Source organism: Argiope bruennichi, chromosome 4, assembly GCF_947563725.1.
Source record: "Argiope bruennichi chromosome 4, qqArgBrue1.1, whole genome shotgun sequence".
In the NCBI taxonomy this organism is placed as follows: domain Eukaryota; kingdom Metazoa; phylum Arthropoda; class Arachnida; order Araneae; family Araneidae; genus Argiope; species Argiope bruennichi.
In genome coordinates this window covers 18,458,316-18,481,682 of record NC_079154.1, presented here as the reverse complement: position 1 = coordinate 18,481,682, position 23,367 = coordinate 18,458,316, and the positions used below count along the sequence as shown (strand labels likewise).

General features: G+C 27.9%; 1 protein-coding gene across 1 annotated transcript; it reads left to right on the top strand.

Moving 5' to 3' along the window:
• The first annotated feature begins 97 nt into the window (after positions 1-97).
• Positions 98-19,818, top strand: LOC129966598 (polymerase delta-interacting protein 3-like). Its single transcript, XM_056081086.1, has 9 exons — positions 98-219; positions 2,616-2,844; positions 6,606-6,680; positions 12,663-12,716; positions 13,137-13,235; positions 14,702-14,872; positions 14,973-15,102; positions 17,490-17,553; positions 19,619-19,818. The coding sequence occupies exons 2-9, from the start codon at positions 2,617-2,619 to the stop codon at positions 19,722-19,724; spliced, it is 927 nt and encodes a 308-aa protein (XP_055937061.1). The 5' UTR covers positions 98-219; position 2,616; the 3' UTR covers positions 19,725-19,818.
• Positions 19,819-23,367: the final 3,549 nt, after the last annotated feature.

The following is a 23,367-nucleotide window of genomic DNA, read 5'->3' as shown; positions in this document are numbered from 1 at the left end:
CAATAAGAGATATTACGAAAGGTACCTGACCAATCAGGTACGAGAGAAGGCTTTATTAATTGTTTGAGTGAAAATTATTGTTAACTGCGATTGTAACTTCATTCTTGTTTTGAGTTTATATTCATTGATTGATCGAGAAATTGTATTTTGTGCTCAATTTGGCTTATATTCATTGAATTTTGTTCAATTATTCCTGCGAAGATCTTATAATTGCTACAAGTATGTTATTTTGTTTTATTATTTGCTTTTAAATACCAAAAAATGTATAGATACATATTTATTTTGTGAAAGTTGCTCCTAATATATATATTTTGATTTAATAGAATGTTACCACAACTAAGATGAAATACCGTGTTAAAGTTTTCTTGCATCTTACCAAAGAAATAATTGTACCTGTCAAAATGATGGTATTTTTTCTTCTACGTTTTACAAAATTACATTTCTGTCAAATTGGATTACGTAATGAATATTATGGAGCTGTTGCATAGTTACCATTTTAGCCTTAAAAGATGAATTTGTTTGAAATTCTGAAACGCATGTTCGTTCATTACTTATGAATAAATGCTTTTCAACTTTCTTGACCCTACTGCATCCAAATCTCAATATTTTTCAAATTTTCTTTTTTACTTTCAGTTGTATATTAAGGACTCTATTCAAAATAAAATGGGGAAAAAAATTCTCTATAAAACATGAATTCACTAGAAAATTATTACTGAACAGAAGTTTTTTGCAAAATAAAGAAGGGAAGTTTGAAACAATTAAGTCCTAGGGAAAAAAAGCTTGTGTCAAAGGAAGCTGCAAAGAAAATATTGAACAAAGCTGCCGAATTACAGCAAAATATTCATATTAGAAAAAGTAGATCCCAGGTCTCAAAAATTTCTTCCCCCTATAAATCTTGTTCATAGAATGAAGCTGCTAATGTGTCTGATGCACAAAAGCAAACTAAGAAATGCCTATTGAGTCATGTCAAAACCCATAGAAAAAATAAATAAAAAGCCGGTATTTTATCTGAGATACGGTGCACAAGTTCATTGGACAATAAAGAAATGTTTGCTAAAATATGCTAGTCAAGTATATTTACTTTAAAGTATTGGCTCTCAAACTTTCTTTGTTGTCGTACTTACATTTTAAATTTGTCCTGGTCAATATACTTCTTAAACTGTTTTTGGGAAAATCCTACGATATTAAATTCTTATAAATATTTTGAAATGGATAAAAGCCTAATTGGGCTGTGATTTTTTAAATTTTTTCTGTGCATTTGACTTTTGACTGTTTACTTCATACTTTTCGGATGATTTTCTTTCAAACATTGTTTCATGTTGCTTTTTGATTTTCCTCTTTTTTATTTTTCAGTCAATCACATCCTTGATTTTTAATTTTAGTCGCATGCTGTGGATTCTTTGAAGATTTACTTCTCCCCAAATATCACTTGTAACTTTTCTCTTAAAAAGAAGATGCATTGTGAAAAGAAAGATACTTGTTTGAGATATTGTTATGCTTTTACTTAAACTCCTTATAGTAATTTAAAAAAATGAATAAGGTGCTACAGTTTTCTTTGTTCCAGCGTGTTTACATTTTTTATTATTAACTTGATTGATATGATTCAATATTTTATCAATAATTTTTTGAACATTTAGAATTTTCTCCATTATATAGATTATTATCTGTTTTTAATATGATTAGTTTATATTTTTTCTATTCAAAAGGATCTGTTTTGTTAAGAATGGTGAAATCTTGAATATGTAACTTATAATGAAGAATATTCATTGATATGTTTGAATTTATTATTAATATATTTGATAAGTCAAAATTTTATTGGAATATAAATAATTTTGTTATGTATTCTAGTATTTCCTTTTTTTTATATATCTGTATATAATTCATAAACATTTTTTCTCTATTTTGATGAGGTATTTTTTTTTTAAACAACAGAGTACATATTTTTTCTATAAACATGTTAAATTACTTTCCCATTCTTTGTATTTATGTTTCATGTAGTATCTTTTAATTGTTTATTCAGCCTTTTACTTTTAAATGTAAAAATGTCGACATTCAATAACAAAATTATCTACCTTACTTTTTTTTATTATTATTCTTTCTTAGTTTAATCTACCTTTTATTATAAGTTAATGTTATGAATGTTTAGTTTTGTAATTTAAAGAAATTTGATTTTATGAAATTCTTTATATCTTATTTGAAATCTTCTAAGATCTGCATTCAACTGATTGTTTTTAAAGATATAGTCTATATGTTTTTAAAGATTGATCTATCAGTGACTAATTCTTGAAGTTCTTTAAACACCTATATGTATATGTTTGGAATAATTTATGAAACATTGATTATATTTGTTTGTTGCTATTTTTTTATAATTTTAATTCAATCAATATTCAATTTGTCTTCTTTTCAATTAACTTTTGAAACTGTTAGATATTTTTAAAAGAATTAATAAAAGATACAAATTGAAATTTTTTTTAAAAAAAAAATTAAGATTTAAATAATGTTTATTAATTTTATTAAAAAAAATGGATTTTATCAGGTTGGTTGAGTGAAAGATATATTTAAGAAATAATATATATTATTATTTTTTCTTTCTAAATTAATGTCTCTAATTTTAGGATGAAGAATGATGCTCGTATTCTTATAAATAAGAAAAGATGGCGAAATCAAATTACAGACACCGGCAGAGGAGGAAAAGTCATTTCTCGTGGTACATTTGATGCACGAAAAATTCTTAATTTGAAACGATCTGCAAATATCAGACCAAAAAAAGAATTAATCAGAGGCTCTAATAAAATGAGTGCATCTGCTATTCCATTTGTGAAAAAATCTTTTTCTTCTATTCAAGTAAGATTTTTTTTTTTTTTTTTTCATTTTCTGTTGTAATCTAATCCTGTTTTTCTTAAGTTGCTTTTCATTAAGAAAAAAAAAAAAAAAAAAAAAAAACTTTAATAGGGAGACACTTTTTTAATAAAAATATCTTCTACAAAACTAAAATTTAAATGAAATAAGAATTCAACGGAGAAGATAAATTCCTGGTCATTTATAATTATCTATTATAAAAAAATTCTTAATTGTAGTGGATGAACTACTCATTATCTGGAAATTATGATGCAAGTCTGTATTTCCTGATATTTTTAACATTTGTTTTATATTGAAACAAAGCTTAGAACTTTATTCTAGCCATTAAAATTTTACTTTTTCTTTCCACGATAATAGTGCAACAAATAAAAACACCAACTTAATTTTTGCACACATTTTTTTCGATCCTTAGACTTATTTGTTTTTCAATAAACCTTCTACTCAAAACCAAATGAAAAAGATTCCTAAGGAAACAAACATAGCAGTGAAAAAACGAATGGCATTTCTAAGGAATTACAGAAAAACAATCAGCATATGCCCATAATTCAAAAAAAAAAAAAAAAAAACAAACAAACAAACAAACAAAAAAAAAAACCAAAAAAACAAGAATAGAAGCAGTGAGTGTAAAAATATAAGCTTTAACTTTTCTATTTAGGTATTTGAAAAACAAACAAACTGCAAAACGTTTATCCTGATTTATTTTTCAGTGTCAAAAGAAAGAATTGTGGAATTTATAATTGTGTATAGTATAATAGTACTTATATATTAAAAATGCAACAAAATTTTGTGGAAAAAAATAAATCTGTATTGTTTGTTATTAATAAAGCATAAACATTACTTCAAATATGCCTAAAGAAAAAATAAATGTTAAAAATAAGAAATTTATGGGAATTTATGGAATATAGATGATGATGTTTCAATTTATAACTTTTAGAAAGATAAGCAAGAAGATCATATAAATTTGATTGCAATCTTTTTAAATGGAACCTTTGTAAGGTATGTATTACCCTATAAATTGTAATGCAAGCATAGCACGAATTGCATATTATTAGCGAAAAATCCATCTGGTAGGCGTATGGTAAAATATCTTAACAGACTCAGTAACAAATGATGTGGCTTTATTTGTCAAGAAAACACAAAGCATACACAAGAACAGCACTTGCACAATTAAAGAATACACAAGAACCACACTTACAGTAAACAAGAGTGCATAAACAGAAAACTGTTTTTAAACAACTGCAACAACACAAAATGGTTTAATAATTTGCTGGTTAATACTTGAAAAGTTATTGAGTTCAATTCAACTATTCTTGACTCTGTCTGTTGGCTTTTTATAATATCCATTACAGAGCAAATAAGCTTCTAGAAGGATATTGTCTGGATAGATTCTGGATTTTTTTTTTTTTGTACCAAAGTCAGGGAAGTCATTTGTATCCATTTAGCATCCTTCTAAACTATCTGTAAGACCTTCTTTCCTCTGAGCTGTCATTTTTCTCTCTAATTGTGCAATGTATGACTGTAAATTACAAGTTTGTCATGATATAGACAAGATTATCCATCAAAATTAAAAACTGATTCTGCCAGTTTTGTTGCTCTACTATCATAGAGTCTGTGGCTAACAGTGGTTGATTATATTTTGCTATGCATAGCCCAAGTACATTATGTGTATTTCTGTGAAATGAAGATCCTGTTATTATTTTAATCATCCCATTCAATAAATCACTTTATTTTCAAGAATATTGTCAATATATATCACAGGATGATAACAAGTATTATCGCCCATGAACATGAAACAATTTCCAATAGTACCATGAAAATTATTGACATGAGGTATATTCCCTGGCAGATATGTTTGTGCATTCATAGATTTTCTTTCTGTTATAAAATCATGTATTCCTATTTAACAGTAGGCCTTCCAGGACCAAACATCATAACTTCTATAATGGTCAACTTCCGAAAGATAAGCCTTTTCTGGATTCTTATCAGATCTGCTAAGGCTTTCAATTAGGCAATAAATAAAATTTGATTTCATTTGTAAACAATATACTTTACTACTATCAATTAAATTGGCATTTTCATGGCACTTTTTTTTTTTTTTTTTTTTTTTTTTTTTTTTTTTTGAGATTTTTATTGGAATACATCTGAATTACAAGTAATCCATATAACATGGGTAAATAACTTAGTCACAATTTAGTATGATATTCTAGAGTCACTGTTTGTCTTTATTGTGCTAATTTGACAGGAGATATCTGACAATATCTTATAGCTGTTATTTTAATGCACTTTTTTCATTTGTAGTAGTTTAAGCTGATAGACATGATTTATAGTTTCTATTACTCCCTTCCATCTTTTAATAAAATTTTTCATTGCTATTAAATATTGCTTTTGTCAATTCTGAATCAATATCTCTGTTTGATCAGTCCCCTTTTGTTTTACTTACAACTCGTCTAGTAAAAGAGTGTTTATACATATTTTTTGGTTCATGATACTCGCTACATCAATAACATCAATAGGAGTAAAAAAAAAAAAAAAAAAAACTGAAATCATGCATATAGCATATACACAATATTTTTTTTTTTCAGATTGTATGTTTCATCTTTTCTTCTTATTTGACTTGCTTGGCTGTCACATGTTTCAATATTTGCATATTCATTAATTTCAGTAACATAGTTTTTTCCTTATTCATGGCAAATATTTCATTTTCCTTTCAGTCACTTATAGCTTGCTTTTGTATATGAAAATTAGCATATTGTTTTTGTCCCTAAATTTTTGGAGGCCAGTGTTTTTACTTTTTATTTCTTTAACAACAATATATTAATGGTGCATTACAAATTACTCAATATAATAGGTCTCTTTTTAAAAATCATATTCACAATATTGGATTTTGTAACTTATTATTTGAGGACCATATGCATAATTTATCTATTTCAATGAACCATTTGATTGTAAAGGAATTCTAATTAATTTTCGGTATTAATTTCATTTTCTTTTTATCATCAGCTTAACAAGCTTATTCAAGACACTAAACTGGAATTTTGTTATCTACAGCATTCTGAAATAAAGCTGTCCATTGTGTTGTTGTGTAAAATGATCCATTGTATAAAAAGGTTTCTAATTAATTTGATGCCCTTTTTTTGTGATATTAGTTCTCCTTTGAATTGCACAGCATTATGCTGGTTAACTGATATCTATAAAAATTTAATGTTAAAAAACTTATTTCATTTTCTTGATTTTTGTAAAAATCTTAATAAAAAAGACATTTTTTAAATAATCTGATTGTATTATTATCATAATCTATCAATACTTGTATATAGGCATGAATGCAGTTAACTAATTTGGAACCAACTACCACTTTCAGATTTTTGGGTGTATTATTACAAATTTTATCTAAGTTTGTATTGTTTACTATAAAATTTATTTATTGCACAATAGATTATGTTTAATGCCATTATTAATTTTATATATTAATACAATGTTAGGATTATTTCTGCAGTATTTTGTAAAAGTAGTTGTATCTTAAAATAAAAATTTTGTAACTACTATTTCAATAAATAAAACTGTATTATAATTGGTAGTAGTAGTTCATAACAATATTTTTTTTTCTTTAAGTGAATAGATTTTAAGATTCCCCCCCCCCCCTCCTAAAGATTATAAAAACATTAATGTTTGCAGTGCATTAAGTAATTATGATATATTAATTCTTAGTGTTGATTTCTGTTTATAATGTAAAATGAAATATCTTTCAGGAACCTAAGAAACATGTTGAGTTGTCCCGTGATGGTAATATTATAATCACTGCAAAGTCAAAAGATAATGCTACGGTATGATTATTTTGTCTTTATAATTTTATTAATGTTTATCATGGAGATTACTTTCTTTTTGTTAAATGTTACCACAATTTTTGTCATTTTGGAATTGAAAATTTATTTTTCTATTTATTATAAGGTTTTTCTCTCTTTAAAAATTGAATTATTTTAATTTGTTTATTCATTAGGTTAATTTACTTATTATCGGAAAGTTATTTAAAATTGTTCCATCATCATTAGAATTATTCTATAAATAATAATATTAAACATTAGAAAATTTAGTGTTTAATATCTGCAATAGATATGCATTGCCATTTTTACAAAATTAATTGCAAATTTAATTTGGCATTTTAATAAAAAATATCAAGCATATGAAAATATTTAGAGTTATTTAAATCAAAATCTGAGTACTTTTTATTTATTACTTTTTAACTGATATGTGATTCCTATATGAATTCTGTGCACAAGATGTGATGGGAAGGACTGTGAAATTAAATATTTTTCATTTTTTAAATGCTGATATCTAAATTTTTTAATAGTTAAAGAATTTAAATAAATTTTAATTAATAATAATTAACAAATATTAAAATATTAAATATTATATTATAAATATATTATGTAATAAAGATTAAAAAGTTATTAATTTTGCATTCTTTTGTTCAGCAATCAGTCATATTTATATTTTTAAATTAAAATATGCAGATTTATTATTTTTAACCAGTTATAAAAAGTTTTATATTAATATAAAGATATTCTTTATTTTCTCTTTTTTTTTAAATCAATCTCAAAATTGTGTATACATATAGTTTACAATTTGAAGATTCATAGGAAAAAATTCAAAATATATGAATTTCAGTACATATTAATAAATTTTATAAATTTTTCTTAATATCCTTACTAAAAATAAATATGCATAGTTTAATTTTTAGAGTTAAAATTACTTAAAAGAGTGTGCTTGAAAAAATCACAATGACTATTATTTTTTCATTATTGATATTGTCAAAAATTTGTAGGTTCAGTCGTAAAAATAAATCAATGGAAGTTTATTTTTACTTCATTAGGTATACATATTTTTATGCTGAAATTCTTGTGTGTTATATTGAAAATATATTTGAAATATAGAATGAGTTATTTTGTTAAAACACTTAAGTTCTTGAAAAAGTTCATTACAAGAATTCCATGACACATTTTACACACAAACAACTTCTCTTTGGCGAGCAAGCTCCTTGTTCTCAAACTGCAAAGTTAATCTTACAGTTTTACACATTTTCATTTAATGTCCTAAATTTAATTCTCATTGTATGCATTTAAAAAAAGTCATAATTATTAAAGATTAGCCATCTTAGGCGGTCAGCTGATTTACTGCGAAAATGGATAATTTTTAATTTCAATTAAATCTCTTATGCATAATGTTATCGCGAATGTCAGGCGCTTACTAATGCTACCTTACTAAAATACCCTATTCTTGGTGCTAAATTGAGTCTTTCTTCAGATGCATCAGATGTAACAATTGGAAGTTCTTTGAATTAATAAATGGTAACCAATTGCCTTTTTGTCAATGAGACTCAATAAAAGTCGGAGAAACTGGTCCACATGTGATCGGGAATTGTATGCTATTTATGCATCGATGAAAAAAAATTCCGTCATATGCTTGAAGGTTAAAACTTCTCGGTTTACACGGATCACAAACCCTTAATTTTTGCATTCAAACAAAAACCTGAAAAATGTATGCCACATCAGCTCAGATATTTAGATTACATATCACAGTTTTCAACTGATATTTGCCTTGTTAACAGAAGAGATGACATAATTGCTGATACTCTTTCGCGAATAGAAATCAATGCAATCAAAATTCCTTCAAAATTGAACTGTAAAAAATTTGCTCAAGGGCGATTGAATGACTCTGAGTTGCAGCAATTAAACACATCTTTAACATTGCAAAAACATTATTTTGCCCTGGAAGATATTTATCTAATTTGTGATATGTCTCAAGCCCACCCAGGCATTTCGACAAATAATTTTTGAATATGTCCATTTTTTATCTCATCCTTTTACATCTGCTACTTCAAATTTAATTTCCAAACAATTCATATAGCCAAAAATAAAATCAGATATAAGAGATTGAGTTGTGCATGTGTCAAAAGCTAAGGTATTAAGGTTTTTCAGCACACTAAAGCTCCTCTTAGCACCTTTGCCGAACCAGATGCTTGATTCTCTCACATTCATCTAGATGTCATAGGATTATAGATAGATTCATTAGATGGTCTGAGGTGATTCCAACAATTAATATGTCAGCTGAGACCACTGCACGGGCACTTGTGCATGGTTGGTTATCTAGATTTGGAACACAAATAACAATCACTACAGACCAAGATCAAAATTTCGAATCCACATTTTTTCGTTAACTTGCGAATATTTTGGGTAGTCACAGAATACATTCAGTTGCATACCACCCACAATCAAATGATAAAAAAACTACATAGAAATCTTAGAGGTTTTCTTATGGCTCACGAAAATATAAAGTGGACAGAAACTTTGCCTATAGTTTTGCTAGATTTGCATACTGCTATTAAAAAGATCTCAATACTAGTAATTCTCAACTTGTATAGGGTACATTGCATTTACCATCTGATGTTTTGAATGATGATTTTATTTTGAATACAACTGTAACTCCCATTTATGTGACAAATTTAGTTTCAACAATGAAAAACTAAATCCTATTCTTCTTGGAAATTCTAAATTTTTTGTAAATCCATCCTTAACTTCATGCAGACACATATTCCTTAGAAATGATAGAGTTCGACTACCATTAACTCCTCCTTATTATAGACTTCACTTGGTCAAATTTCGGACTGATAAAAATTTTGTTATAGATATAAATGGTAAAAATGTAACTGTCACCATAGACAGTTGTAAAGCTGCCTTTGAAATTTCGGAAACATCACCAAAAGTAGCTTTGCCAAACGGAAATTTGCATCAAAATGATAATTCTAAAAATAGAAAAATAACTAGATATGGCAGAGTTGTTCGCTTTCTGAAACGACTGAGTGAGGAAATTTAAAACATTTTTATATTTTAGAATTGTTCTATATATTGGTATTCATTTTTCTATTATATTATAATATTTTTTATGATTGCTTTCATTTCCAAGTAATTTTCATTCCCTTTGTCACTGGGGGGATACTTTGTAGTAAATGCCTATTATAAATCATATATACCTGTCATAAATCATATCAAATAGCTGTAAACTACAGGCTCCGTCGAGGCTGTGTGCGATAGTAATTGCTGCACCACTCATTCTCCGGGTAAGTTTCTAAAAAAACTATTCTCTCTCCTTCTCTTTGGAACTCTCTTGTGCACTGCCTTGGTGAAGCCCTTAGTAAAAATCAAATGTTTAATTTCTTTAGTTAAATTGTAAATAAAATTATTTTTCTAAAACAATCCAATAATTGGAGTCACAACAAATACACACAACCCTAATTACGGTAATGTTCCTGATTTTATAAGAAAATATTTTTAAACATCAAACTATGACAGATATCAAAGCTATGCAATTTTATTGTTCTGATACTGTTCTGTTTACTGTTACTGTTGCTGTTGCGTATCTTAATAGAGTAAAATTTCATGACATGATAGTATTATTTAAAGTATAGCTTTTAGAATAACATAATTTTTATTTTTATTTTTTATTTTTTATCAGTACCAGCTGGTTTACTTGTAATATTGGTTACATTCGATTTTAGATTAATCATTTGGATCTTCATGTACGTGATTTCACCTGATTGTCTGACTTTAAAGCCATACTATTTTAATTGTTTTCATTAAAATCTGTTTATTGTATACATGGACCTTTTTGATGGGGACACTATGACATTTCCTATCATAGTGTTATTAAAAGCATAAATATCAAATTAATTTATTGATTAAATTTCATGATATTCTTGCTTCATTTTGTAATTGATCTTGGAAACAACAATCGGTTAAGCTAAAAAAGAAGAATTCTAGTTTCAACAATGGGGAGAGGGAAACCCCAGATCATTGAAAAATTATTGAATCAGTCATTCATGAACATTTGATGAAACAATGTAAGAGATTTGAATTTCAGGGCAACAATGCAATATTGTTGGAAATTAGGGAAAAAATGTTTTTCATTAAATATGCCAGATTATTAAATTACTCACATTTTTGAAATGGCATGAACCATATGGCATATTTTTGTAAGGCATTATGGGAAAACAGCAAAATTCAGCTTAATTTTTAATTTATTAAAATTCTAAAATTTCTTTGAAATGCACTTTTGTACCATTCAAGGTATGTAGGCCAAATATGGTGGTTGTAAGTTAAACAGTCTGGCTTGGAGAACACACACACCTTTATTATTAGAAGAAATTAGTGTGTTGGGGTACACATTATTTATTTGGTGATTGGTTACCGCAAGACATCAAAAAGGATATAAGGCACTTAAGCATTTTCAAGTCTAATATTTGTATAGAAATGATAATTATTTGGAGAGCACCTTTACTGGAATATCTTTGAATTTTTAAGAGCTATTAATTTTCTCAATTTAATCTAAAAATCCTTGTTTTTATAACCTTTTATTTACCCGAATTATTTTACCATAAATTTTTCAATTTTAATTTTGCACCAGTAGTTAAGTTTCTTTGCAGGATAATTCCAGGGAATCCAAGAATTTTTTTTAATTAATCAAAATATCTTAATTAATTTAATTAATAATTAAATATTTTTAATTTCTACTTTTAGCTTATATTATTTACTTATCTGGGTTACATTCACCATGTTCTTTTGAATGCCATCAGAAAAAATAGTCATATTACGAAGATATAAGCAAGATTTAAATGGTACTTTTAAATTCTGTCAGTAGATAAAGGGTTAAAACACAACTCTACATATAGAGTTATAATTTTAAGAATTATATCTTGTTTTACAATTTTATTTTATTTACACATGTCTGAATCACCTTTCACATTTTAGCTTAAAGGAAACAGTTTTACATGTTATATTACTTTTCTTAATACAGTATAATTAATTTCCATTCTTATGCCATAAAAATTCAAATTCCTGTCCAATCCACTGTATATTTTTTACAAAATATTTTTCTTAGTACCTTTGTAGTCACTGGCCACCCTCTGTAATTTGAGTATAGTTAAATAACTGTATCCTCTGCTTTGGAATAAAATAATCTAGAACAGGAATCTGTATGTTAAATCTCTTGTCATAAAATAGGAAAATATATTACTTTAAAGTGATTATGATAATCTTGGTTATATGATCTATGATCTCTTATAAGATTTTGTTGACACTTATTGGATCAAAGGATTAGAAGAAAAATTATTGAACATTTATTTTGTTATAGCTTTTATTGGTATTTTTCCATTTTCTTGACAGCAATTAAAATGTAAGTCATTTAAGGGAATCAGTTGCAAAATTGGTAAAGACTTAGTAGTTTATTAATGGCAAAAGATTATCACTCTCAAGTACATTTACATTTTGGTAATTACTCTGGTAACAGAAAATTGGCTGTATGCAGCATTGTTATACTTTTTGACAATTTCTGTCTAATTATCTGAAATGCATCCTGTTCTCTCTTTATACTGTTCTAAATCAGTAAATAATTATTTCTTTTTGAAATTCATAATTAAAGTTTGTAATCTGCTAATATTTCATATTTGTTTCTAAAAATCGAATGAATTATTAAATATTATTTAAGGCGTATATGAAAATTGGTGTCATGTTTAAAGCAAAAGAGAGAGAGAGAGAGAGAAAAAGAAAGAAAGAAAAAAAAAAACATGAAATGGGTGCACTAATTTATTTTCATTATAGTGAATTTACTTTATATCAAGATTTAAAATTTACTTTGGTTTTAAAATTATTACTCTGAAAATTATAGAAATACAGTTGATGTTAGATTATTAACTATGAAATCAAGTTATAAAATTAGAAGGAACAATTTTTAATGATATTTTCTTTTAAATGTAGGGATCCAAATTCTCTCAGAGGAATTTTCAACCAACCAAGAAACAGCCAATGCAAGTAAGATGAAAATGAAATATTTTTTATATTACTTATTAAACTTCATTTTGAATGTTTGTACTGTAAGAATAAACAGAATTAATTTTCTGAAAGAAAAAATTTGTAGGTATGCATTTGTAATACCTACAAATGCAGATGCATTTGTATGATATAGATGTAGAATATTTGATAACATTAATGAAGTTATTTAAAAAGAAATATGCTTTATTTTAGAATGCAATTTGCATTGATTTGATAAATATAACATTCTATGTCATTTTAGATGCTTTAAAAAAACTATTTGCTCTTGTTTCTTCTACAATTGCTGTTGTTGTTTCTGTGTAACTTTTAAAGTATAATTTTTTTTTCTAAATTATATACTTCAAGTTATACATTTTTAAAATATAAAATTTTATATTAATATTTATTAATGTGTTGTAGTGGGCACCTGCTGATATTGATATGGATAATGTTGAACACATTGGCATTGATGATGTACTAGATATGGAATCTCTACCACCTGCATTTGTATCACCTAATGTGAGTAAATAATTAGCATTTAATTAAATATAATTTATTATATCTTAGTTTTAAACTGTAAAGCAATATAAGAAGCATAGTTTCTGAAGTATTAAAACTTTCTTTAGTAACTAAAATATTTTCATTAGAGTATATAACTAATGAATATATAAAATATATTCATTAGAGTATATTAGTGTATATTAAATAACACAAATAGTGAAAAAATCAGTTTCCAGTTATCAGAAATAATATCCTGATATTAGAATGCATATGCAGTATTAATCTAAGTAAAATTTTCCTGTATTTGATGTAAAAATCTTTAAATTTCTTTTACCTAATGTGATAAAAATAAATATTCTTGCAAATAATAAAATCTTATTGAGCTTATTTTTTAAATTTAATTGTGTGGGATTTCTTTCAACTATAATTTTACATTCCATTTATAATCATAAATTTATAATGGAGATATTGAAAATCGTTATATGAAATTAGGCCAATTGACACTGTTAATTAAAAAAATTAAGATATTTTTTTTCCTACATTTTCTTGCATTATACAATTAATGTTTTGTCTCAAATAATAGAAGAACTGGAATATTTCTAGTTTCTCACTGTCTCATTGAAGATATAACTTTTATAATTCATATTCTTTATCCTTTTTAAATTCAAATCCTGAAGAATAACTGGTACTTTGGCTTTAACATTAACACTGTGAACAAAATATTGCATATTATGTCATGTGCCAACATTTTATTAATATGTGCAATACAATTTATTCTTGTGTTTAGATATGAGATGAAAGTGATTATGAAATGTTAAATTTGTTCCATAATTCTGAGATCTCTGGACAACTTTCATTTCTATTCAGTGCTGAAAACTTCATTGTGTTAATTTATTTTGTTATATACTCCAGCTACTTTTATACATTACAGCAAGCCAAAATCAAAACAAATTTAAATATTAACACTTAAATGCATGATTATATGTTTTGAATTTAAAAAAAATTCAGGTAAGAATGTGGTATACTTATTTTGAAAAAAGTTGTATGTAGTCTTTTGGCAACATACAACATTTCACAAAAATCTAGCTTGTATTTAATGTAATTTTAAAAAAAATGCAATATCAAACATTGATGGCTTACCTGACAACAGGTGAGAAGTAATTTTTTAACAATTAGATTAGATAAATAATTCATTTATAGGAACTTGATAATAGAAACTATCTCTTCAAGTGACACACTGAACTTCATTACCCACCACATTCAAGTGTTAAAAAAATGACTTACCTGCCAATATAATGTTAACTTTTTTCTTTCATACAGGATTTATTTTCTATGATTATCAACAGGCTTTTGAATAAAATTAAGTGGAACTGGATGTAGACAATTGGCAACAATATGCATTTAAGGGTTAAGCTCAAAAGTTTGTTATGTATCTCAAAGTTTGTTATGTATCTCATTATTTTCTTGATATCCTTTTCTCCTAGCTAACACAAAATCGTATTCCAATTGTTTCACGTGGCAGAACATTAGCTGAAGAAGTATTGAGCATGCAGAATACAATGGTAGCTGATCAAGTTGCAAATGCATCTACTCCTCAAAGTGCACGGGTTTATGTAACAAATCTGTGTTCATCAGTTTCAAAACAAGATGTTATGGTAACAGTAAATTTTTGTTGCTATAAAGCAGTAAGTGTTTCTGTAATTATTTTACAAATTGCTTCTGTTGCTAAGATTTTTTCTTTGCTAACATTTTTAGGAACTTTTTGGAGATGTTGGTGTTGTAAAGAGTGCTGACATGCCACAAATTGGAACAGCGATTATTGAATTTTATGATTTAGCAGATGCTACAAGAGCTTGTGAAACTTACCATAACAGACTCTTAGATGGTAATATACTATGAATTCATATTTTAGTTGCTTCATTTGGCACTCATTCAAAAGTAATTTGTATAATCGTGCCATTTTATTTATGTTCATTAAAATAATATGCAATTTAATTATACAGTAAATAAATTTAAAATAATATTTTTAAATTTTGATTCATTACCATTTTAATGTTGACTTCACTGCTTTTAATAGTTTTTTGGTAACAATTTTTTTAAAAAATTTACTTTTTGCTATTAAATGGGGTAAAAAATATCATTTCTTTTTATCTGTTTGTTTTATATTCCATTGAATTAAATTCTATCAAAAATTACACCGAATTTCTCTTTCTCTTTTATTTAGAAATTTTGAGCATTGATTGGTTTTTAACAAGTTATTTAATTTTATTAAATTTTAAGATTTTTAATATGTAAACTGAAATATAAGTACAAAAATAATCTATTACTACCATCTGCTTCCATGCGAACAAAGTAATTGAAGAATCTCAATAAGCAATAAATTTGTGCTGAAACTGAACAAAACCAATATTATTTGCATATATAACAACGAAAAATTCAAATGATGATTTAAAACTTACTTACAAATATTATAAATTTTCAGTTATCAATAATTAATTTTTTTTAATATTTAAAAATAAAATTAATGTAGTTTAATGGGAATAAGACTGAATTAAATATGAATATGATGACCTGATGTCAAGATCTTACCTTCAGGATTGGAGATTTCTAGGTTTAAAGCATGATTCTACCATATGTCTGCTATGTTGGTGGTCCTGGTATACATTAAATCTGACATTGAGAGTCAGATACTTTCCTGTTGGTATGGTAAAGAATTAGGGTGGGGTGGAATGGGGTGGGTGTCATTTTCTACATCTGACCATGCTTCTAAATTTTGATATTACGCCTAAAATAGCTCTGTTTTGTTTAAAAAAGATATTAAAATTGTTGATCTAAACTAAAATAAATTCCAGTGAATGCTTATTCAGCCATATGCAAACCATGTTTAAAACTTATTTCTTGAAGGTTGAAATATTTATAAAAAACTAGCCGCCTTTGGCGACCAGCCGGTTCGCCAATCTTAATGTTCGTTAAAATTTTAATAATTAAATATTTTATGCAATTCCTACTTTAATAGCTTCTTCATCAAAATATTTTAAAACTTCAAATTTTGATAGTCATATAATTCACTCATAACATTATAAACACCTTCAGTCATAACGTAATATGTATCTCTCTAATTTTCTGTTAGTTCCCATAGAATTTATACTATAAATTAAAGTGGAAAGGATTAATCTGCAATTAATATAATAATATTTTTTACTGAAACAAAGTATTTTTTTGTAGTATGATTACTGAAAACAGTCACTGAGCGTTTAAACTTTATGGGCATTAAAGAATATCTTTCTTAATTTATGTAATATTTCAAGAATTTGTCAACAAAATATTCTCAGATTCATCATGACCAGAACGATTAATTAACAATGTTTAATTTTAAATGCATCAAACACTAAGAAAATAAAACGAATCGTTTAAAATAATCGGTTGAAAACAGGTAAAAAAAAAAAAAAAAACTAAAAAAACGATGTACTTAAAACTATAAGCGTATACAAAAAAATATATAACTAACATAAATACAATTTAATTACAAAAACATGCAACTAACCTAAAAATAATTTAAATCATCCATTGATAATGCTTGTCATGTCAACAATCAGAACACAATGCGCATGCGTGAATTTTCAACGCCAGTTACGGTAACGCAAATGCGTGAGTTTTTCTACGCCAGTTTCTACGCCTTTATTCTGTTTTATTTTAATTCAAAAGTACTTAAGAATGAATCTGAAAGATCGATTCATTAACAATGTTTAATTTTAAATGCATCAAACATTAAGAAAATAAATAGAATCGTTTCAAATAATCAGCCGAAAAATCTTAAACCTAGCCTCATGACTGTTGGGGAAAAAAAACTGAAGCCTTACTCATTTGGCAGTGGGGAAAATGAAAAATTTTTTTGGCAGGAAAGTTAGTTATTAATTAATAATTAAAATTCTAATTAAAAATTCAAAAAAAGGGCTATCCTATCTTTTAAGTTAGATCAAACTGCACATGGTGTGCAAATTTGATTAAAATAGGTTAAGTAGTTTAGTAGTCCATCGTGGACAAACAACGTGACACGTAATTAATATATATTAAGATATAATTTATTTAATTCTGGAATATGAGATATAAAAAAGTCTTTAAGGTAATTTCAGGTTTGATGTGGTTTTAAAAGATGACCTGCCATTGATGACAATTGATTCATTGTTATTTTTATTCATTCAGTTCTGTTGAATCTTAAGATTTTCAAATATTTATTAATGTTCCAATTATAGTTTCATGATTTCTTTTTAGGTCAACCAATGAGATGCTATCTTCAGCCAAATGCTTCTTCTCAAAGAGTTTCAGTTTCTCAAAGGTATCTGTTATAATTCTTTTTTTTATATATTTATTTTTCTTATAATTTAATAGTATTTAAAAATATTATCTCTTAAAATTTATGATGATAAATAAGTTTCAAAGTATTCTTCTCTTTATTAGTATAGATATATAAATTACGGCACAGCTGGCAACCAAGCAAGTCTTTTATTTTAAAAAAGATGGTAACATAATTTTGTAGGTGCAACTTTTTACCTATAAAGATGTTTATAAGAGATGTTTATTCTGCAGTAAATTTCGATATGGAGATTTGTTTTCCATACAATTAAGATAATCTCTGCAGAAATTGAATCTAGCATCTTATCGCAAGATACTGCATTTGCACCTTTTGATATCACATTAGCAGAGTGGCAGTAAGAAAGTGACTATAAGCTAAGTAGATTGATTTTAATCTTTCCTGGAACATCAACAAGAACCAAACAATTGCCCAAAGGCGTATCTTGACAAATCTGTAATGTGATGGTGACCTCTATAACTATATATAATTCTGTGCATCGAACATCAAATAAATCAAAATATCTATTCATTGATTTGACATTTATTTCAGTTTATCAAGTTGAATGCATTTTTACATTTGATAAAACATTTTTGTTTTAAAATGTAGCATGAAAAGACATTTGTTTGACTCTAAAAAAATAAAAATTGATTATTTTGTAAATAATGATTTTGCAGTATTGAAATAACTCATTAGTGAATCTCTTTAAAGATCTTAAAGCGGAGCATTCATATTCAAAGTGTTTCATAAGTTTAATAATGTTAGCTTTGTTTCATTTGGAAATATATCAAACTTTACAATATACTCTATAGTAAGTACTTCATTTAATTTAAAATTATTAATGGAATTGCGTTACAAAATAATCTTTATAGAATGATTAAATTAATATTAATACAATAGTATTTTTTAAATATAATTTTTTTAATTACTTGGTTATGAGACATGAGTTTAATTTTGTATAAACAAAATTCTTCATTAGAGCTGTAGGTTTTAAATTACTGTTTACTGTAAATAGGTTTTAATCTCTTTCTGTCAGTGTAAATTACGTAGAATTTGAATAATGAAATTTATTAGTGAATCGTAACCTCAGAGACGTTGGATCAGTGTAAGTCGACTGGTAAATAATAATATCATTTAATTTTAGATTGACTTTCGATCATTGAGAAAACATAACTCTGTTGCCATCAATAAAATCCATTGTTATTAATTTCAAAATTGTTAGTGATCACATGTTGAATATATCTGCTTTAAACTCTAATTTGTTTTATTTATTTCTGTGGATATCTATAAATCAATTTTTACTTTATTAAAATTCATATGCAAAATCCTGTAAAGTATTAACATTTCATTTTCTATGGGAAACATGGTATATTTTCTGTCTTTATCTAAATTCTGACTAAAATTAATAGTGAAGTCATTGACTGGTTGGCTCCTGCCAATTCGGTCTTGCTGATTTTAAGTGACAGTTATTGGAGTTCTTGAACTCAAAAGCTCTTCACCTCCATACTTAACAATGTTTGGAAAAACATAATAAATGCAGTTAGTTACATAAGTGAATAATTTTTACAGAGAGAAATTTATAAAAGTAGTTTCAAAGAAAAGAATGGTAAAAATTATGAGCAGTGAGGAAGTGTCAGAAGAAATAGAACGAGGGGAAAAAATAACATAATAATATTATCATCAAAATCAGTCAGGGTGAAGATTCATTCCAAGCTGCAAAGAAGCAAATGGGGAGGGGGGGGACTAATTAAAGTGGAAGACTGCTACATTGATTGCAGAAGAGAATGGTGATTTCTAGGAATTCCATATCAGATTGGATGAAGATTTTAGATAATTGTAGTGAGAGCCAATCAGAAAAAAGTTAGTGCTTGCTCTAACTTGTCTTGTGCTGTAATAATTCAGTCCTATGCTGTAGTTCAGTGTACAATTATCTGAGTTCCATACACTTAACCTAAATAGAGTACATTTATTTGAATATGTGCATACTTATACATTTATTTGTGTGATACTTCTGTTATATATATACTAATTTCTATGATTTATTTTTCAGACTTGGAGGGCGAGTTCCAGGCGCCTCTCCTGTACATCTTCCTTCGTCTAATCCGAGATCCCGATATAATCCTCGTGATGTGCGATTTACTGTTAAGCTAGCATGAATCATCTGTCATTTCATTCATCATTTTTTCTTTATCAGTGGATTGTCAATGTGAATAGTGTAAAAAGGCTGGGAAATAAAAACTTTTTTTTATATGAAGGTCTAATGTTATTTTTTAAAAGTCTTGCTTCTTTTTTCTTTTTTTTTAAGCACAAAATCAATGCAATTTTCTTATCTAACCATTTTTCTTTCCTCTAGAGATTTTCTTTCATTTAAAATATCCGGGCCGCGGCGGCCTGATGATAAGGTCTTAAAGCTATTTTAAATTATTATTACTGAGTATTTATCGATTCCAAACTCAATCGGACATGTTTTTATTCAGACTGACAAAATTCCCCATCGGATAGGGAAGAAGGGGACTGTATTTTCCTTTTTTTAAGGGATTACTATGGCCAGAAGTCACTACTGAATCATTTGTTCGCAATCCTTCTTATACGATTGCACTCAGTTTTCGGGTTGCGGTGGCCTGGTGGTATGGTCTCGGCTTCGGAACCGGAGGGTTTGAGGTTCTGGACTCGATTCCTCCGGTAAACCGTCCAAACAGCCTCCTGCTGGTGTGGTGTGGAAGTTTGGAGAGGGGGTGCCAGCTCGGGTATCGTCCTGGCTGTGGTTTAAAAAATAACGAGGTCCATTCCAAAATCGCTCTAGTGTTGTTTTAAAACGGGATGTTAATATAACTAAACAACTTCATTTAAAATATTTTTGTTTTTTGTGTGTTTGCTTTCATGGATAAATTTGCACTTCATGCTTCTTTGAATGTGCTTGCATTTTCAAACATAAATACTATAATGAGGTTGTTTTAAACTTTTTAAGTAATGGGTTATCTCTCTCTCTCTCTCTCTTTTCCCCCTTTGACCTAGAACTATAGTTTTATCAAGAATTTACATCAAGTGATTGAAAAGCGAGAAAATTTCTATTTCGATGCTATATTGAAAAGACAACAGCTACAGCTGAATTATTGTCTGCTAAAAATCAGATGCGGGTTTATATAAAATGAATATCTGTGAAATTAGAAGAAATCTCACCACTGGAAATTTAACCAGCATTTAATGTAAGTAGTTAAGATAGATGTAGAGAAATACTCCTTAATATGCAAAATGATCACTCATTCTGAAATTTTGACTAAATATTCCCACACGCAATCAATAATGTTCAAGTGAAGGGGTAGAGTGGCCAGATAAAATATCTTTAATCTTTGAGCCATGCTTGAATTCATCTGGTAGGATAGATTCATTATAGACCAAGCCAAAAGAATTCTGGCAAAGTGGCCAAAACTAAATAGTCCAAATTCAGATGTTAGTTGCAAGCATTTAATCATGAGAAATAAAATCAAAATATAATTTTAATAAAAACTTTCTTTAAAATTCTCCTCAATTAATTTGATACTTTAATAAAGGAAGTTTAGAAAAAATAAATGTATGTAAAAGGCATTGGCCATCACCTGGACCAGATTTTTTAAATCTTTTCATGGAAATGATTTATTTATTATTATTATTTGTGGGTGATTATAACCGATATGCCATAGAATTTAATTTTGCTAAATATGTATTTTTTGAAATAAATCATCAAAAGCTCATCACATTTTTCTGTGAATAAAAAGGCTTTGCAGAGGGGATTATGAAAGAAAATTATTGTCCTTGAAAGGGACCGTTATCCTTATGTTTGTAATACTTATGCCTATGGGTATTTATTTCATTTAAAGTCCTTGGTGTACAGGAATCTGATACAAGTTATTAATACCCAAAATGTTGATTAGTCATGTAGCATATTGTTACGAATCTGTGATGCGGCTTCCCAGCATAGTTGGTTCCATCATCAGAAAGACAGTTTTACAGTCATCTGTATTAGACGGAGTCCGGGTGTCGCGTCGGAGGTCCATGAACTTGGCGACTTTGGCGCCAAAATAGATTATACCCGAAACATCGAGAATTTTCCCGATCCGTCCATTAGGAACCGAGATACGCCTCGAACGTTCCTGATTGGTTGAGAGGTTTCTAGCCCCGCCTCCTGAGACCTATAAAAGGGAGCGACAGAGAAGAGTAGTCGGAAGCGACAGAATAGAGTAGTCGTAATCGATAAAGAAGAGTAGTCGGAAGCGACAGAGTATAGTAGTCGGAATCGACGGTAAAGAACTGGCCTTCCAGAGGTAAGCGGAGCAGCGGAGCAGCGAAGCAGTAAAACTAGTGCTGAACTAAGCTGTGCGCTACTGTCTGCAGTAGAGTCTTGTTGTATGCTGCACGTCTTGGCTGAAGATAATCGTCTTTTGTGCTGTATATAGTTGTCGTCTTTGTGCTGTCCTGTGTGTCTTCGTGTAAATAAACATCGTTGTTTTATTTTCTACTGCCGCCTGCTGATTGAGTGTTCTCCACACCATATAACTCCCACTATCCAAACGAACCCGGAAATTTCGTAACAATATAATCGTATACTTCGAGACAATATAAATGTTATTTTTCGAATTCATGGCTTTATGTTCTGAGACTGCAAAAAACATGATATTTGATTCTCTGGGGAAGATGAGGTGTTATACAAGTGATATAGGAATCGACATTTTGACTTATTTTTCAAATATCCTCATGCTAATATATGAATCGTTGTTTTAGTATGAGACTTTCAAATTTAATTCATGAACGATTTCAATATTCAATGCATAGAATACTTTAATGTAGGAATTGGCAACCTTACAACATTCGTAGTATCTATAATCAGATAATGATTGATACCTAGAATTTTGAAATTGAGCTTAAATTTAAATAGAATCAAATTTTCTCTATTCAAAAATGTAATTTGAACAGATAAATGTTACTTTAATCGAGTTGTAAATATCAACTGCCAAAACGATAATATCTGAAACGAAAAAGAAATAATTTCTTTCTACTAGGGGTGGTGGCAACTTTAAATTAATGTGGGGTATAGCATTTCCAGAAATTCTTTAATGGGTCTCCTTTTGTACTGCAATATGCTGAGTTGTGACCAATATATTTTCAGTTAATTTAGATAGAGTTGTTATCTGAAGTATTGGATGTATTGCCGTTAACAGTATTTCCAAACGTCATACTTTTAAATGGTGTTCCACCTCAACACGCATTATCTGTAAGACGATGGTTGGATTAGGAATACATGGAGGTGGATTGGTTTAAAAACTACTTGTTGTTCACCTGATTTAACTTTTATTTATGGGATAGCTTACGTTTTTCTGTTTTACGTTTTTTTTTTTTTTTTTTTAAGTTTTTCGTTTACGTTTTATAACACGTTTCCTATTAGACGCAACACATTTTTCGCGATCGATTCAAGAAACCTGTGTGGTTGTCATAAGTGATGAATTGGATCATGTCTACGAAAATATATTAGAAAAATGTAACTTTGAATAGGTGTTGAAATTGCTCATTCTGAACAAGTTTTGTAAATACAACCAAGCTTCTTAACAAGCACCCCTTTTAACAAATGATTCGCATAACAAGCGAAACAAAATGTAAACAAGCGACTCGTTTAATGAGCGATGTTTCGCAGAACGAACGACGAGGAGACACCGTGACGTCACTTGCTGAATTGATCTATATCAATATCGAGCGTGTATTTGAAGAAAACCTTTATAACTACATGGAAGCAGTTTCAGCCAGATAGCATTGTCAATAAATCAGGGG